The following is a 17,534-nucleotide window of genomic DNA, read 5'->3' as shown; positions in this document are numbered from 1 at the left end:
GCCCGAGCCCCAACAGTCCGGGGCAAGCGGCACTTACCGTCTGCGGACCTCCTCCGGCAGTGGGAACGCGGGAGCGCCCGGCGCGGCCACCGGGGCCGGGCCAGTGCGGGCAGGCATCTCGCGGGTCCGAGACGGGAGCACAGAGCAGGGCCTGGGGGACTGAAGGGAGCCGGCTCTGTCTGCTCAGGGGCGAGCGCGCGGACAGCCGGCTTTTCGCGCGGAAACCAGAACCGCCGAGAGGGGAGTGGGATGGGGGAGGGGAGAGGGTTATACCACCTGGCAGGGGTGTGGGAGGCCGGCGTCGGGGTGGGGGCGCCGAAGCGACCATTCCGGGAAGGACGGTACCAAAAGCAAAGTCCCGGCGGGGGGGATTTGGAATGGAAGCCCCCGCCCCTGCTGACTCCCCTCCTCTCCTGAACAGTCTGCTCTGCTGCCAGCCTCACACACAGGGGGAGGGTAAAGGAGGAGGTCTGTGTGTGTCATCCAGTAGTGCCCGAGAGGAGACAGAAGTGGCCTGTACCATCTATGGCGAAGTGAGAGGGGGAGAAGAAATGGACAGGCCAACATGCTTCTCAGCAGCTCTGGGGCAACACGGAGAGAAGAGGGGGAGAGGCAGCCATTAGGTCTGATACCTGCAGAGAAGAATTATGGGGAACCAGGTTTAACCTTTAGATGGAAGCTGAAACTTGTCCACCACAGCCTGTCTGCTTAGCCTCTACATGTAGTCAGACTGTGTGCTCAAACCTTGCTGTAGTATAAGACAAGGTAGTCTCTGGAAACCCCCTAGAACTCTTCTAGAATCTTCCCGTTTGATGAGGCATTTGCCTGAGGCCATTAAGCCTTTGATTATAGCTGGGCCCTAAACTCAAGTTACTAGCCTAGCGCCTCTTTGTCCAGCTAGCCCCCACCTGGATCCTCTCAAAATATCTATAACCAAATCGGTTACACCCTTAAACTAGGCTAGCCCTCCATTGTCTGTCCTCCCCAGGTAGCCTCCAGCTATTTCCCACCCTTAGTCTCTCAATACTGGAGACTCTTCCAGAAGACCCTCTCCGAAGGCCTTCTTTAGACCACCCCTAAATTCTCCCACTAGCTTTCTGTACATCTGCTCCATCTTGTCTTCTAGAAGGGCCCGAGAATTATCTAGCTCAGACTCACTCTGTGACTGATGATTCTGGGCTGTTTGTCTAATGCATCACAGAGAACCAACACTCCTTAAGAGTTATGGGAAACCTTTAATAAACTTTGCTTTTCTTTTGCCAAGAGAAGGCTTGAGTAGAATTCATTCGGCAGGACCCGGTGTGTTGGTATTTTGGGGTTTTGCACACTCCTAAACCCTATACTGAAGAGGTTACCCTAAAGAGAGCTAAGGTTGCTCTGGAGACCCCAAAATGCCAACAGGCCGAGTCCTAACAAATGAATTAGACTCAAGTCTTCTCTCAGCCAAAGAAAAGCAAAGTTTATTAAAAGTTCGCTTGTATTAGACACAGAATAAGTCTGTGCTAGGTAAGAGACAAGCCAAAGTCGAACTTTTGGGAGCTACAGGCATAGGGCCTGGAAGTCCCTTCCTCCATAAAGGAAGGTTTGAGAGAAAGCCTCGAAAAACAAACAAAGATAACCCCACAAAAAAAAAGTACCCGAAGTTTTCCCAGTTCCCTAGCGCCAAGAGAATTGAAAGAATATGGCTTACACTTCCTCGTCTGTCCTTACCTTCCATTCTTCAGAAACCAAACATGTCCATGTTCTCCAAAATAACCAAACAGGAGGTCAGGCTGAGCATAAAACAGCCTCCTAGCTGTCTGACCTAATGGGACCTGAGAGGTCAGGCCCCCAAAAAAACCACACACACCACAAAACAAAAAACTGCACTTCCAAGGTGCTAGGCAAAGAGAGAGGCTTACTTACCTTCCAGAACCGGCTGGAAAAGAACTTAAGATTAGCAGTGTTTCCGGTATCAGGAAAACATAAAAATGAAGAGGTCACCCATAAAGAGGGTTAGGATTGGTGGTTAGGGGTGGTCTAGAGGAGGAGTTTGGGGAGGCTCTTCAGGAAGAGTTAATGAGGTCAATGAGTGATTAAGGGTGGGAGGCCATCTGGAGACTACAGACAATGGTGGGCTAGGCCAGTTCAAGGATGTATTGATATTTTTATAGGCAGTAGGGTGGGAAGTCTAGTAACAGAGGGTGGGAAGTCCATTGATAGACTAGCTTCATGCAAATGCCTCATCTAAAGAGAAGATTGAATCTAGAGTCCCAGGGAGGTTCCCTGAGCCTGTACTTCAAGGACTCAAGGAGAGGTCAAGGGGGCCCCCAGAGCCCATACCTCATCATATACCTCAATATTTTATGGTTCCCTGACTGTGTGCTCAAACCTTGCATGTAGTCAGACTGTCATCTTGTCTTGTCCACTCTCATTAACCAACGACTGCAGTCAGACCAGCTGCCCAATCACTACTTTTACTCAGTCTTTATCCAGACACACACCCTGTGTTGAGGGTCACTCCTCCGGTCAACCATATGTTCTATCTTGTCAACTATTGCCAGACACTCTTCTTCATTCAGCCTGTCTTATCAACTACTGCCTGTCAGTCAGCCTGACCTGTCAGCATCTGTCTGTTCAGCATCAATAAACCTGTCTTATTCAGTCAATGTCTGCATCATGGATCTTAGAATTCAGAACTAGGAGAGCCTTTAGAAACCATCCCATCTGGCTCCCTCATTTTACAAAGGAGATAACTGAGGCAATAAGGTCAATCAACTTGACATGTTAGGCTTGTCATTATTAGTCAGTCAGTGCAATTCTATGGTTCCTATTGTCCATGTAATAATGCTGGATCCCTAGGAGTCAGCAGAACCCAAAATCTTATTGACACTAATTAACTGGCCCCCATCCTATTAAACCTGTGGCTAAGAAATCTTGAAATTACTCAGCAGAAAGCAATAATTGAGAAAGATAACTAGCCTATAAGAAAGCATATTGACAAGCTAAGGTACCCCCCAAAAAATGCAAGATTGACCTAGGTCCCCAGGTTGTTATTATTAGGCTTAAGAATATTGCTGTTTGGAGTGGGGCAGTGAGTAAGAGAGCTGGCCAAGTAAGAAGGCCAGGATCAGTTCCAGCCTCAGATACTTGACACCCACATAAAATAACTGGCTGTGTAACCTTGAGCAAGTTAACCCCAATTGCTTAAAAAAAAAAGAATATTGCTGTTCCCCATTTTCAGAGATTCCTTTAAAAGTTCTGGGCTTGAGTGTGAAGCCTCCTATCCTATAATGGACCCCTTCTTGATTAAGGGAAGAGAGGGGAAACTATCTGATGAGGTCCAGGCTCTGGGAATCCTCTTGAGCACTCCTTAAGTTACAGGCTCTGGGAACCCCCCTTGAACTCTGATTAAATTGTCCCATTGGCTGAGGCATTTGCATGAGGACATAAGCCTTACAATGTGGCTGGGCCCAGACCCCTGTTACTAGCCTAGCCCACCATGGTCCATCTACTTCCCACCCTTGAGCCTATCAAAATATCAGTCCACCCTTGAACTGGCCTAGCCCACCATTGTCTGTTGGCTCCAGTTAGCCTCCTGCAACTTCCCACCCTTCATCACTCATTGACCTCATCTGACTTCTCCTGAAGACCCTCCCCAAACTCCTCTCTAGACCAACCCTAGATTCCTCCCACAACTTTCTGTATATAAGATCCCATCTTCCCTCCATGTATGTGAGAGGCCATAGAATGACCTAGTATAGACTTACTCTGTGTCCAATACAAGCGAACTTTTAATAAACTTTACTTTTCTTTGGCTGAGAGAAGACTTGAGTGGAATTCATTTGGCGGGATTTGGCATGTTGGTATTTTGGGGTCTCCAGAGCAACCCTAACCCTCTTTATGGGTAACCTCTTCATATCCAATGGTCTGGCATTCTAGACTGTTACTGAGTGCACTTTGGAAAGGTTGTCCCTGCCTAGCCTGGGTGGAAAAAATATGCAGAACCAGAAAAGGCTTCAACTAGCCTGAGTTTTCACTTTGAACAATGCTTCCTGTTCCCAATTACAATTGGCCTGCTGTGTTCCCAAGGGTAGACTCAGAGTTCAGAAGTGGAACAGTTGAGAATCTGAGTCTCAGCCAAACCAAGGTCAGACACAGTAGGGAATGTACATTGCCAGTGACAAAGTGGTCAGTAGGCCGGGAGACCAGTGGAGCTGAGTCACCAACAATGCAGTAGGGTTAGTTACACACGTGAACTGACAGGTCTCCCAAAGATAGAGGACAGTAAATGTTAAACAAGTCCAGGGGCCTAGGGCTGATAGATAGCACCTCCCCTTCTCAGTCCAACAGAACCAAGGGAGAACCCAGACAAGCCTGCCTTCAGGATGTCTACTCCTGAGCTTTGCCTGACCCTGTCCCCACACCTGACTCATCAGACCCGTAGAGATGAGTTTTGTGCACACTGATGCCTCCAGAGGCTGTCCCTGAAATGCATCAGAAAAAGCCAGGTGGAATACCCCCTCTTACCTGCTGAACTGGGTATTCTAGTCTTGTCTGGGGCCTAGAAAAGACTTGAGAGGTGTGTATATGAAGGGGGGGATAACATCAGGTTCCCTCACCTATTCCCAAACTATGACATGGGGTGTGGTGCCAGACTTTCTCCAGAACATTTTGTATCCAGGCTAAGCTCCCCATTTTTCTGGGCTGGGCTTATGGGAACCACTCCTTCCTCCAGATTAATTGGAGGAAATGGGCCATTCTCTCTCCATGGGGCAATTATGGGTTAAAGAAAGTTAACCCCATGGGGTGGCTAGGTGGTTCAGTGAATAGAACACTGGCCCTGGAGTCAGGAGGACCTGAGTTCAAATTTAGCCTTAGACACTTAACATAAAACTAGCCATGTGACCTTGGGCAAGTCACTTAACCCCAATTGCCCTACCTTCCCCCTCCAAAAAGCAAAAAAAAAAAAAAAGTTAACCCAAAAGTCCTTTCCATTACTGGGAGCTGGGTCAACTTGTTGCTGCCATTCCACAGAGGGGGAAATGGAGGCACAAAAAAAGAGGTGAACTACAGAACTCTATGGCTTCTTTTTAAATGTGGCTTTCCAAACTCCACATCCAAGAGACTCTATTCAAAATTCCTGTCACTGGCCCCATAACCCCACCCAAATGCCTCCAGCAGGGGGACTAGGTGGTGAAATGAATAGAACACCAGCCCTGGAGTCAGCAGGACCCCAGTTCAAAACCCACCTCAGACACTTAACATGTACTAGCCACTTAACACTTACTAGTCCTGTGACCTTGGGAAAATCACTTAACCCCAATTGCCCTGCCTTCCTCCCCTCCAAAAAAAAAAAAACCCACCAAATCCCTTTAGCAGAAGTGTCCATTGGAGGAGCTTCTCTCCCCATGCCTCTGACCAAAAGCTCAAATTTCTAAACAAAGTTTGTCTCTGAGCTCTCATGCTTCCTGACCTTAAGTGGGGTTGGAGGCTCTGGGAGGCTTTAGTCTAGAAAGTGGCTGAGCCAAGAGGGGACTGTGAGTGGCTTTCTGAAATTCTGCTCTTTTTGTGTCTAATGTATTGGTTTTCTTTTTCTAAATGTATCTGTGTTTATGCAGTACACTGTGTCTCCTTCTTTTCTGTGCCTATATATAGGTATACTTGGAAATAAGTACGTGTTTTCTTTGGGTTTGTCTCCTTTCACATATTTCTAAGAGCATTCCTTATGTGTCTTTGGTTCAGTGTCGCTGAGTGTTAAATGAGAAGTAAGGATTTATGACCTGAAGAATTAATTATTCTTCCCACCTTCATCCCAACCCTTGTCCCATCTGGCCTGAACTCTTTTGGAGAAAATCCATGGTTCACCTTTAGGAGTTTCCTCACTCTATGTACCCAGTGTAAATGGAAGGAGAAAAGGAAGTTTCCCTGGGACCCAAGAAGGAGGCCTGGCTGGGGAAGGGTTCTGGAGAGACCATTTACTACAGCCATACATCTGGATCTTTTCAGTAAGTGGAATTGGCAGCCTTTACCTTTCTGTGGGGTTGAGGGGATGGGGGAGTAGTGGTGGTAGTAGATAGGTAGAAAACCACTGTTCTTTTCCCCCTAAATTCCCCCTGTGTCGGTGACTGGAAAGGATTCGAGGGGCGTGGATACCTGGGTTCTGCTCAGCTGTCCTTTGCAGGAGGTGGTCCTGACCCTGTGCTTCAATTTCCCCAGAATCCCCAGGCCTAATGAGGGAAAAAAAGCTTTGTTCTAGAAGAATGCCCTTCTAATGGGGGGAGGTAGAGAGGAAATCTGTCTCTTCAGGCAGTAGCCCAATGTGTATCAAACCAGCCTCCTGAGAACTTGATGCCCCTGACTTTCTTGAGCTCTCCGGTCCTGCTGACAAAGCCATATGGGAAAGTCCCTGGACCAAAGCAAATGGTGGGCATCAATAAATCATTAGTCAGTTTTTTTTGAGGGGAGTACACAAGCCTGTGAGTGGGTCTGTCACTGACCTTCTGTTCTTAGAAGCCACTGAGATCCTGTCTTTGGAGTAAGGGGAGGGACCTAGCAGGAGCCAGAGGGGAGGAGGGTTTCTAGGGCAGCAGAGTGAACAAGTCAACATGTATACTAGGGAGAAGAAAACGAAGGCTGGGGTTGGAGTGGCCTCTCCAGCCCAGACAGCCCCCCCCCCAGACAATTACCCTGGAAGTGGTGTGTGTGAGTGGGGGGTGGGAGGGGCCTACTCCTGAAAGCCCAGAGGATAAGTCTTATTTCTCCCGTAGCGGCAGGACCCAAGCAGAAGACAGTGCTCAAAGTGGAGACTCAGAGAAAAATCAAACAGAACCATTTAATCAGCCCGAGGTCAGGGGCTGAGGGAAGGGAGAGGCATGTGGGATTTCCCAAACAGGAAGACATAATATGGAGTCTGTTCCTCTCCCCTCTTTTTATCTTCATTGCAGTTCTCTTTGGCAAAAAAGTCTCCTCTCAAGAGTCCTATTAGGACCCCTTTGCCCAATTAGTGGACAATAGGCAGCATGTGAGCTCCCAGCCCCACCCCACCCCCAAAGGGAATGACTTCCTAGTCATTCCAGGAGAAGCCTTAGGACCGGAAGGAGAAAATCGTTTCCCCCTGCCCTAGGATTACTTCAACAAAGCCAGAGAAACAAAAAACGTGGAATATTCAAATTACAAGTCACAGAGAAAAAACAAGGGGGTGGGCCACACACAAGCACACTCTCACAGACATAAATATATATGGTCATTTGTACCGTTTGATTCCCTTTCATCCACAGGATTCCAGGTCTTTTCTGAAGAGTTGGGGGGCGGGGATAGTTAGGGGGAGCAGCCCCAAGGCATTTATTCTTCCACCTCCCATTCACTCTAACTTGAATGGGGTAATAGCCAGTCTGCTATGGTTTAAGGTCTCACATGTTCTAATGGATTTGGTACCTCGTTGGGGCTAGCAAAAGATGGATAAGTAGGGAGGAAAACTGGGAGGGGGGAAGGAGGACTGAGCTTGGGGTCCATGGTGAGAGTAGTATATAACCCCCACAAGAGCTAACCCCAGCTTTTTCACCCCTGATATGGGATGTCAGGAGTGCTCCCCTACTCCCCAAACTGGTCTAACAAGTGAGTGGGGGAGGTGACAGCAAAAGACCTCTGGGGAAACCTGGCTCCTGGGGGGAGGCCTTCAACAGATTGGCCTCCTCCCTGTTCCCCTAATCCTCCTAGTGAAGTCTTTGGGACCTCAGTGTCTTCTCCCTTTATTCTCCACCCTACAACAGCATACTTAGCCATAGAAACCCAAGAATGGGGTTTGGCAGCCCTCCCCCTTCCCATCTTGTGATTTCCCAGCATGTGGTGGGTGAGGAAGGGAAGGAGATATAACCGTCATCTGTCAAGATTTGGGGAAGCTGTGGACTTACTTGTACAGTTGGAAGGACAAGAGAGGGAGGAGTCCCTGAATCCTTTAGAAATTGGAAGGGAAAAGTGGAAATTAAAGGCATTAGATATTTACACAAGGAAAAGAACAGGTAAGGGGGGTTGGAAAAGATGAGGTATCTACAGAGGCAGTGGTGACAACCTTGGCTCCTTATACCTCTCTAATCTTATATCAGGCTCTTTGGGAAAGAGCAGTTTGTCCCACCTCTCTCATCTACAACCTTCCAGAGACTGTAGGCTCTGACCTAGTCCCAAGAATCATTCCCCCTTCTGGTTACCAATATGCCCTTTAGCACTTCCTTCTGACCCCATAGTCATACACACACACCCTTCACACCACGGTGTTTCCCTCCATGAATGTAGGTGATGTGGGCATCTGTGTGCCACGTTCCAGGGAGCTTGAGCTTCGAAGGGGTAGGAGGCAGCGCCCTGGGGCCTGTCCACGGCCCTGCCTGGCTCCAGGCTCCCCACAGCACAAGGGCCGAAGCACCTCCCGCCGAAGGTCTCTGCTTCGCCATGTGTAGATGACGGGATTGAGCAGTGAGTTGAATGTGGCAAAGGCAAAGAAGTAGTGGGCTTTGTAAAGCACGGGGCAGGCACGGACAGGGCAGGAGGTATCCAGCAGGAGTACAATGAAGGCTGGCAGCCAGCAAACAATGAAGACCCCTAGCACAATGGTCACTGTCTTCAGCAGTGCCAAGGTTTGTGGTCCAGCCAGCTCTGCATGGCTAGAACGCACTACACAGTAGATACGCACGTAGAGAGCAACTATTGCCAGCAAGATGGCAGTGAAGACAGTCACCACAAAGAGGACATAGGACTTGGCATAGAGTGGCAGCACTGTAGAGCAAGCATCCAGCTGACCTAGGCAGTTCCAACCAAGGATGGGCAGCCCCCCCAGGGCCAGAGAGATGACCCAGCAAGCCCCAATCAGCAGCAGCATCCGGCAGCTTTTGTCGCTACCATACACCTTCACTTTTGCAATTGCTACATGCCGCTCGATGGCGATGGCCAGCAGGCTGAAGACTGAGGCGGAAAGTGTGATGAAGGCCGAGCCCTCTCGGATAAACCAGAGCACAGGGGTCAGCTGCAGCGTCCGGGGGCCAGACAGTAGGGTATTAGCAATGAAAGCTACACCAGCCAGCAGATCAGAGGCTGCCAAGTTGCCCAAGAACAAGTACATGGCTGAATGAAACTTCCTGTTCCGAGCAACAGCAGCCAATACGAGCAGGTTCTCCAGGATGATGGCACAGCAGAGCAGGACAATGAATCCTGAGGCTGCCTTGCGGGATGGTGTGTCTGGGGGTACAGGAGTCTCCTTGGTGAAGTTGTAGTGTTCAAACACCTTGTTGGGATTCAGGTAATCTTCATAAGGACTGCCCATGGCCAGCCCCCAGGTGGGGTGGGGTGTTGTCCCTCACCCCACCCCTGCCCCCACCAAAAGCCAGATAAGACTCAGCAGCCACTGGAGGCCATGTTGTGAGAGCTAGGAAAAAGGAAAAAAAAAAATCAGTCACCAACTTGAGGGAATTAGGGATGGGAGGGGCTGATCTCCCACCCAAAGTCATAGATGACATGTTCTTGGATTTGGAGAGTGGGCATGCTACATCCCTCCACCCTGGCACAGGAACAGTGGCCTTCACTCCTGGATACTTTGCCCAGTAGTCCATCATCAGGGGCAGATCTTCACGTCCAAATATGTCTGAGAGATTCAGGGTGGCATAAAAAAGAACCTGGTACAAATTTTCAGTATTCCCCAAATCAGCATCTTGCTTAATTCCACTTCCCAAATTTCATTCATCACCACTTCCCACCTATTCTCCTTCCATCAAAACTTAGTTCAAAATTCAACCCTGCCAGGAAACCTCTGCTTGACTCCCCTTCTCTTTTCCCTCAATACCTACAAACTCAATTTGTACTAGTCCATTAGCACCAAAGAGTGCAGTCTTTTGCTGCTTTGTGTGCTCTGGGGATTGATCAGACATAAACTCTGTTTCCTCATGCAATTTGTGAGCTATCTATAGATGTGATCTTTCTCTTTACCCTCCTCCCAAAATGCCCAGGTCTAAACTTTGTACAATGGAAGTATGACCCAGGATGCTCCTTACCTGCCTGAGAGAGGGTGATATTGGTCTAATAGCACCCTTGTTATGTGGTCACCCTTGTTGCCAGCTCCCCATCATTTCCCAGTTGGAACTACAGACCCATAACCTTAAATGCTTTCCTGATAAGGGTCAGGGTGATTCCAGATGAGCAGAAGAGAAACCAGAGTAAAGCTGAACCCTAAAATGGCTACTCATAATCTTTTCAGAGGTTATTCTACCCCTCTCTTTGTTGTACTGGTCCCTCTAGGCCAAGAGCTTGAGTTCATCCATGCCTTTCTCTCTATGGAACTACTCTGAAGCTCAGAATGATGCCCCACCCCCAAATTTGAAGAAGTCTAATGGTAAAGACTTCCCTCTGGCCTTAGAAGGGAACTCTGATCTAAGAAAGGGACAAACACACTTTGTCCAATTTCATGCATTAGGGGGATGGGAATGAGGGGCTGAGTCAGGGAGGAGACAGCTCTTTTAAAAAACAACTCTTTGTCATCAGCAGTATGGGGGCGGGGGTGGGGGAATAGGGGTGGGAGTGGGGGAATGGGGGTGGAGGGTGAGCTCAGACAGGGTGTCCCAGGAGAATAGGCAGGAGGGGGGAGGACCCCTGTGCTGAGATATATTCCAGATGTGCAAGGCCTCTGGATTGGGGTGGAGCCCATGCTCTGGTTATATCCGGTCCAGGGAACTGATGAGGGAGAGAAAACTAGGGGGATAGGCAGTATGAGAGAGATCATAGAAAGAGGGGGAGACTAGAGACTGAGAAGAAATTGGGGGGAGTGTCCAGTCTTCAAATGAGAAATTTCCAAACACAGCAAATGGAAACATTGCTCAGAGAGGGAAGGAAAGACGTGCAAAGAGGACTATATGGCCAGATTCTTGCAGAAATAGATATTATGAATCTCCTGTCCAACTCAAAACAAGAAGGGGCCTCTTCTAAATCATACAGGGCCAGGGGAGAGGGGCGGGGAAAGAGAGTCTCTCTATAGAGAATGCTCCCCAGTTCATCCAGTTTCATGCTCCTGGTCAGACCAGCCTCTCCCATATAGGAGTGCAACTGTATCCCGCCCTTCTCCCCACCCCCACCCACTCAACTCATCTCATCTCAGTAGGCTCTACTCTATAACTGGGGGAAAGTGTTGGAGTGGCAACCACTAACTCCCCCAAACTCCATCATAACAACGAACCGGAGCCAGTGCCTTCCCTTTCTCAGGTAAACTAACAAGGCCTTTCCCACAGACAGTCTCACTCTCCTAGCTCCTGAAACTGCAACAATGGTCCTGAGAGATAATACCTACCTCTGGGGCTGGGACTTCATCTTGTGTGGGCTCCTGTACCTTTTCACTAGTGCTGCTGTCTGAGCCCTCCTAGGAACCAGTTGAACTGAGACTCCCCCAGACCATCCAGACTCAGGAACAAAACATGTCCAAGATTGAGGGTCCAGCCCCGCATGGTTGCTTTGGCTCTTGGCCTGGTTCTCTGCCACCTGGGGTAGGGAGGGGGGAAATCTGAGGCAGGAGAGAGGGCATCAGTCATGGTTTGGAAACAGAGGAGGATTTGTCTGTCTCTGTCCCTGGACTGTGGCCCTGCCCAGTTCAGCTGACAGAGGCCCCTTGTTTCTAGAACTCAACCTTGGGCTCCTTGACACCCTCTGCCAGATGGAGTTCAACCAGAGGCTGAATTTTGCTGAAGCCTAGGCCCCTCAGTCCAGGACAGGACTTACATGCTTGGCCTAAAGTTGTGGGAAAAGTCCCACAAAGGAACCAATGCATCTTTTGGGTTATTTCCCAGACAGAGAGGCCTGCTGCTTGACTATTTCCTTTTCTAGAAACCTTATTGATGCACACTAAGTCCAGCTGGTGACAGCATCCTTTAAAATCCTCAAACTGATCCTATGGCTATATTAAGAAGGCAAACAGAAAACTCTAGATTTCCTCTGAGGAATGAATTCATACCAATTTTAGAACTCTGGGTTGGATAGAATTGAGACACTGACCAAAGCCCAAATGGGCAACCCTAACCTTCTCGGACTGCAGCCTTCGAAGATCCACTCCCCATGTGGACTCACTAACAACCAATAGAAATTCTTTGAACACCCACTCCCTTTGGTTGTTTTTACTATCGTTGGATTTTTTCTCTCCTTCCAGGTGCAATGGACCAGAATGGAACTGCTGAAGTTCCCAGCACCCACAAGTTTTGTTTCAGTCTCAAAGAGAAGGGTGGTAAGAAAGGGAGGGGCCACAGCCCCTACAACTTGCATATAACCATAGCTAGTCACTTTCCAGGGCTCCCGAGGTCCAAAAGATTGATTGACAGTTGATTTCAGAAGGAAAAAAAATCATCTGTTAACAGATCAGGAGATTCCTCCTCTTTCCTGCTCCCAGACAGCAGTGCAGTTATGCATGTAGGAAGTCCAGGCCTGCCCTAAACATAGCCCTGGCCACCTACGGCCAGTTCCCACACCCCTGCTGCTGGTCTGGACCACTCCGGAAATGAGTTCATCAGCTTCAGGGTCTCTCAGAGGGATAGGAGATTTAGGAAGCAGAGGAGTCACAGATGGGTAAACCGAGGCACTGGCCTGCTGTATCTCCACTTCCCAATCTTATGGAAGAAATATCTTCGGGTCAGTACCAGCCCTCCCTACCACCAGACTCAGTAAAATTCTCAGTGCTAGAGTTGAGAGCCTCAGGTATGCAGAAGAGGGAGGGGAGTTAGCAGAGGCAGGCAAAGGAACTAACCAGGACTTAGCCTGGGACCCACAGTTGAATCAGACTCAGGCTATAGACGTGTTTTCCCAGTCCCAGCCCCCTCCTTGCCCGGAGCCATGCTCGGCTTCGCAAGAGTTAAACTCTTTCCAGAGCTGGCTCCGGAAATCGCCAGACCCAAAATGGAATGAGGGGCCAGCAGAACAGAGCCAGAGCGGCCTAGGGAGATGGAAAGCGAAGGAGAGAAGTACAAACTACTTGGTCTGCGCTAGTCTTGCAATAGAAAGCTTATGAAAGAGAGCGCGGATCAAGTGCCGCTTGTGGGGGAGAAAGAAAGGGGGATAGGGAGTCATACCTCCTTTCTCCTCCCCTCGACCCACATCAGCTCCACAAACCCAATTCAAGTGGATACCTCAGACTGTTAAACACATCGTAATTCCGGAGGGGGCCTTTCCTGCTCTGGACCCTTGTACAACCAAAGGGACTGGCCAGAGCACCTGCCACACAGCACGGCCAGGTCCAGGCTCAGTGCATTAGGAGGAGCCACAGGGAAATGCCCATTAAGACAAGGAGAGATTCTTATCTCCCTCTCCGGATGCAGACAGGCATTCTCCGGTTCCCGGAGTACCTAGGCAGGAGCCAGCTCCAGAGGCAGAAGCCCTCAAGGACCAGGAGAGCTTTCAGGCGACGGAATCTGCCTCTTATCTATATGCCTAGTACCTGAAGGTCTGGGCCGGGGGTGGGGGAGTGTTTGAGGGAAGAATCACTGTTCTCCTTTCGGTCCACAGTCCCCCAGCTAAATCTGAGTGCTTCTCCTTGGTGACGATGGCCCCGCCCTCACGGGGAGTCCACTTGTGCCTTATCGCGCCCCTGGAATGCTCGGTATCCGCACCGGGCCGCCGCGCTTATCTGAGGTTGTGGCCTTTTGGCCTTGGATTCCCCTCGGGCTCTAGCTCAGGCCCCGTCTCTTGTTCCAGGCGTCGGACTCCTTAGTTTCCCCCTTTGGGGCGGCTGTCGCCTTGAGCCCAAATATCCTCCCCCGAATATGACAAACCTAGTAGCCGGGTTCACCTTCCCCAGAGCCCAGCAATTCTAGGTCCGGGAACCGGGACGGGGGAGGGGGGGGGAGAGGGAGGGCGGAGGGAGACGGGGCGAGCGGGAGGGAGGGGAGGAGGGGAAGAAGGAAGGAGGGGGCGGAACCAGGAGGATCGAGGGGAAGTGGCGAAGCGTCTGGGTCTCAGGGAAAGTTCTTCCATAAAGATAGGGAAGGAGGAAGGGGAAATCGAGACTAGACGAACTCCTAAGAGTCACCCAGGCAGAGACTGGGGAGCAGACCTAGGCCGGAGACCCTAATATCCTAAGGATACTTGGTAGAGACTAAGGCCAGTTCCACTCAGGACCACTTCCATAGGGCTGCATCGTGGGCCCGGTGCCCGAGGAACATCTGACAGTCATAAGCCCCTTGGGAAAGTCCCCGTCGCCACTGCTGTGAGTCAGTATCGGGTCCATGGGGGCCACGCGGGGAGCCAGGGACAAGCACACGCCGAGACACCCTCAGTGACACGCGCGCGTCCCCGGAGGTTCCTGGCAAAGCTTCTTTGATTCCATGTGGTTCTCGTTTTCCCTTCCGAAATACGCCCTGCCATTCCAGGAAAGGGGAAGGAAACTGAGGCAGCAGAAAGCAAAGGAAGCCTAGAATCAGCAGGACAGATGCCTGATTCTGAGAAAGTTGCCTAGTCTCAGTTCAGTGGACCTCAGAGGACCGTTCCCTCCCACCTAAGCTCTTTGGCAAACCACCGGAGTAGGAGCTCCGACCCGAACCCAGTGTGCAGGGTTTCTTCCAGCCCAGTCCCGTCTGACATCGACCGAGTCCCCAGAAGCCCCATCCCCGCCCCCATTCTGTTCACTAAGAGAGTACAGATTTCGCCTCCGCCTCCTCCGTGCAGACTTCCTGCCATCCGACAGGAGGGAAAAGGAGGGGAGAAGAGATTCGAGGAGGGGGCCAGAAAGGAGAGTAGAGGGACTTTAGAGGACCAGGAGGTCTCCACCCTCAGATAGGAGAAGTGGGCACAGGATTTCCCTCAGGACCCTCAAAGGACACGTTATGCTGGGGAGAGGGGAGGGGGAAAGCCCTAGAAGAAAAGAGAAGGAAAGCCCCCTTTCCATACGACCGGGCAGTGTGCCAAGGTGGAGGAGGGGGGAAATCTATGTGTGCACGCGCCCTCCTTCGGTCACAGGTCCCACCCCTAGATCCCACTGGTCCCAATGGGACTGGGACCCGCGCAATCCGAGTTGAGGGGCTGGGGAGGTAGTCGGAGGAGGGTCCCCTGGGAGAGTGCTGCTGCCTCCCCTCCTCTTTCAACAATGACAATCTCCCGCGCGCAGCACGCTCACCTGGCTCCTCCCGGGCCGGGCTCTGCCTCTGCCTCTGGAACCGCCTCCCTTCCGCGGCAGATGCGAACCCCTAAGCCGGACCGGGCCGGTCCAAGCTCGAAGTCTGAGTGCTCCGTGTCCTTCTTGCGCTCCTACAGCGGTTGCAGCTCGGGCTGGGGCTCCCCAGCCCGCCCGGCTGTGCCTGGGTCGTGGGGCGGGGAGAGCCACCGCCTCTGCAGCCAGCTCGCTCCTCCCCGAGCCCTTCCTCCTTTTCTCCTTTCCGGACGCGGCTCCGCCACAGCCAATGTCTTCCAGATGTGGCTGAGCCCAGCGCCTCTGGAGAGGTGGGAGGGAGGCCGGGGAAGGGGCAGTAGGAGAGAGAGACCGCTAGGACATGGGGGTTGGGTAGAGATTGTTTGGGGGGGGAGGCACAAACGAGCATACCTAAGAAATTGGAGCAGCTATCTTCATAACACATTCCCTTTCTGTCCAAGCGGTGGCAATCTGAGTGGAGGGGGCAGAGGGAGAGAACTATGACTTCATTCTGGCCCTAGCCTAGGGTGTCACTGCTAACCTTCCCAAGGCAGTTCAAGGGACATTGTCCCTTGTTACTCTCCCACTCAGAGATAGGGCTCTAACCTGACCCAAGCTCTCTGAGCCAGAAAAAAGAATATCTTTCCCCTCCACCACCAACCCACCAGGTGCCCACTTAAGTGGATATTATTCCAACTCTCTGAAAATAGGATTGGTCCCATGACTTCACTGGTCCATTTCTCTACAACCACCATTCGAATTCTTCCTTCTCCACTTCCCACTTACTTTCCAGAGGCTTCTAGTCTCCTGTTCTATGATCCCCTGTTCTGAGGCCTTACTGAGATTAGATCCCTCTTCTCTTAGTAGCCCATGCTCATATCATATCCAACCTTCTTCCTGGCTTCTTTCAAACAAATTGAACCTTTGTTCTCAGTCCCGGTAATTTAAAGGATTTCATTTCGTAGGTCTTTTTCCAGGGAGTCACTTGCAGTAACCTGGGAAGTGGAGGGGCCAAGGGGCACAGAGACATCTGCCTTCAAAGGGTATACAAGCCATTGTAAAACTGGAGGAGAGAGCTAGCTGAGTACAGAGAGGGGCAAATGGAGGACATCAAGGGGCAAATGGGAGGTGGAATTTGACAGTAGGGACCAAGGCTTCAATACACAGACTAGGTCATTGTTCTGAAATGAGTATGCCCCCAAATTCAGACACTTCCTTTTATTTCCTCTGAACTCACTCAGGTTTGCTCAGTTTGCATCATTTATCTCTTTTTCCTAGTCTGGAGCCTTATTTGATCCACAATTCTGATATTACCACTTATTAGACTCCTCCTCTCACTCTAGTCTGATTCAACTCAGATTCTTTGTCTCATCCCCACCAGACTGAAGCCTTATTCTCAAAGTAGCCTGTTCCTTGGCTCAAACACAGCTTCTACAGCCCTCTAACCTCATTCTTGTCTGTCTTCAGCTAAGAGATGTATGATGTATTTTTTCCCTTTATTTTCTTCCCAGAAGAGTTTCCTCTGTCCCATCTAACATGGTATCTTGTTCAGCCTCAGCATCCCTGTATTTTTTTTTAAGGCCCTGTAGATTTCCACTGTAACAAAAATGCATGGAGCCAGGGCTGAAAGTGCTGGGAAGGCTATTACTGTCATCAAGGAGGGACTGAGCCTGGACCATGTGGTAGTAGGGGAGCCAGACTGGGCTGTGCCCATGGATGTCAGATCTTGAACAATTGTTAACAGATGTCAACAGATGTCAGACTGTGTACATAGATGTCAGATTTTGAACAGTTCCAGACTGGGCCTCTTTCTGGGGCTCACTTCAGGACATTAGCCCTGGGTGTCTGTAGCCAGAAGAAACAACCATAGACCCAAGTGGTTGGGGTTTCTCTCTTCCTCATCCCTCCTTGCCCCGAAGAACAGGTAGACACCTGAGTATGATACAGAAAGATGAGTTTTCTTGAGCGGATATCCCCTCACCACTTCAGGAACCTGAAAGCTGCTGAGGAAGTCACTCTGCTCCACTTCTGTCGCCTGTTTTCAGTCATCTCATGGTAATTGTGGTTCACTGCCTCCGAAATGGGGAGGAGGAAGACTGTGAAATCACCTTTGCCCCAGGCAGGGAGAGGATTCAGATTCTCTTTCTCTACGATGGAGACCAACACTAACACCCCCTCCCCACCCCCCCCTACCCCCCCCCATCTCAGGGACACACAGTCTCAGACTCAGACTCATATATTGACTGGCACAGATTCAGGACAACAAACACAGAGACCCAAAGATAGACACCCCTACCTACAGGGCTTTGGATTCAGACTCCATGACAACCCAGTTTCTCAGACAGTCTCACCGTCTCACCGAACTCATTGTATATAAGAAAGAAGGGTGTGAGTTAGTAGAAAACAGTACAGGTAAGTG

The 17,534-nt window shown here is 50.4% G+C and overlaps 2 protein-coding genes across 7 annotated transcripts in view; both read right to left on the bottom strand.

Moving 5' to 3' along the window:
* Window positions 1–444, bottom strand: part of DNMT1 (DNA methyltransferase 1) — a 48,461-nt gene extending 48,017 nt beyond the window's left edge. Inside the window, exon 1 of one of the 2 annotated variants that reach the window (XM_069083107.1) lies at window positions 277–444. Coding sequence is in view for 1 of the 2 variants with exons in the window: in XM_069083106.1 (XP_068939207.1) it covers window positions 38–117 (80 nt within the window). In the remaining variant the exon portion in view is untranslated. The other variant, XM_069083106.1, reaches the window with a different exon arrangement.
* Window positions 445–6,789: 6,345 nt separating this feature from the next.
* On the bottom strand, window positions 6,790–17,267 carry S1PR2 (sphingosine-1-phosphate receptor 2). Of its 5 annotated transcripts, none has more exons than XM_069083108.1 (3): window positions 15,104–15,419; window positions 11,303–11,512; window positions 6,790–9,394 (listed from the first exon to the last, which is right to left on the bottom strand). In XM_069083108.1, the coding sequence occupies exon 3, from the start codon at window positions 9,290–9,292 to the stop codon at window positions 8,240–8,242; it is 1,053 nt and encodes a 350-aa protein (XP_068939209.1). In that variant the 5' UTR covers window positions 9,293–9,394; window positions 11,303–11,512; window positions 15,104–15,419; the 3' UTR covers window positions 6,790–8,239. The 5 variants fall into 5 exon arrangements, 4 of the variants coding, with proteins under 4 accessions (XP_068939209.1, XP_068939211.1, XP_068939210.1 ...); XM_069083110.1 differs by having other exon boundaries at window positions 11,303–11,490; XM_069083109.1 differs by lacking the exon at window positions 11,303–11,512 and having other exon boundaries at window positions 15,104–15,418.
* Between the last annotated feature and the right edge of the window lie 267 nt (window positions 17,268–17,534).

The sequence above is a fragment of the Petaurus breviceps genome, unplaced genomic scaffold (assembly GCF_028583685.1).
Source record: "Petaurus breviceps papuanus isolate PSGF00001 unplaced genomic scaffold, PetGlider_PUasm1.0 172, whole genome shotgun sequence".
Classification (NCBI taxonomy): domain Eukaryota; kingdom Metazoa; phylum Chordata; class Mammalia; order Diprotodontia; family Petauridae; genus Petaurus; species Petaurus breviceps.
The sequence above is the reverse complement of the archived record's forward strand: the minus strand, read 5'-3'. Positions and strand labels throughout refer to the sequence as shown.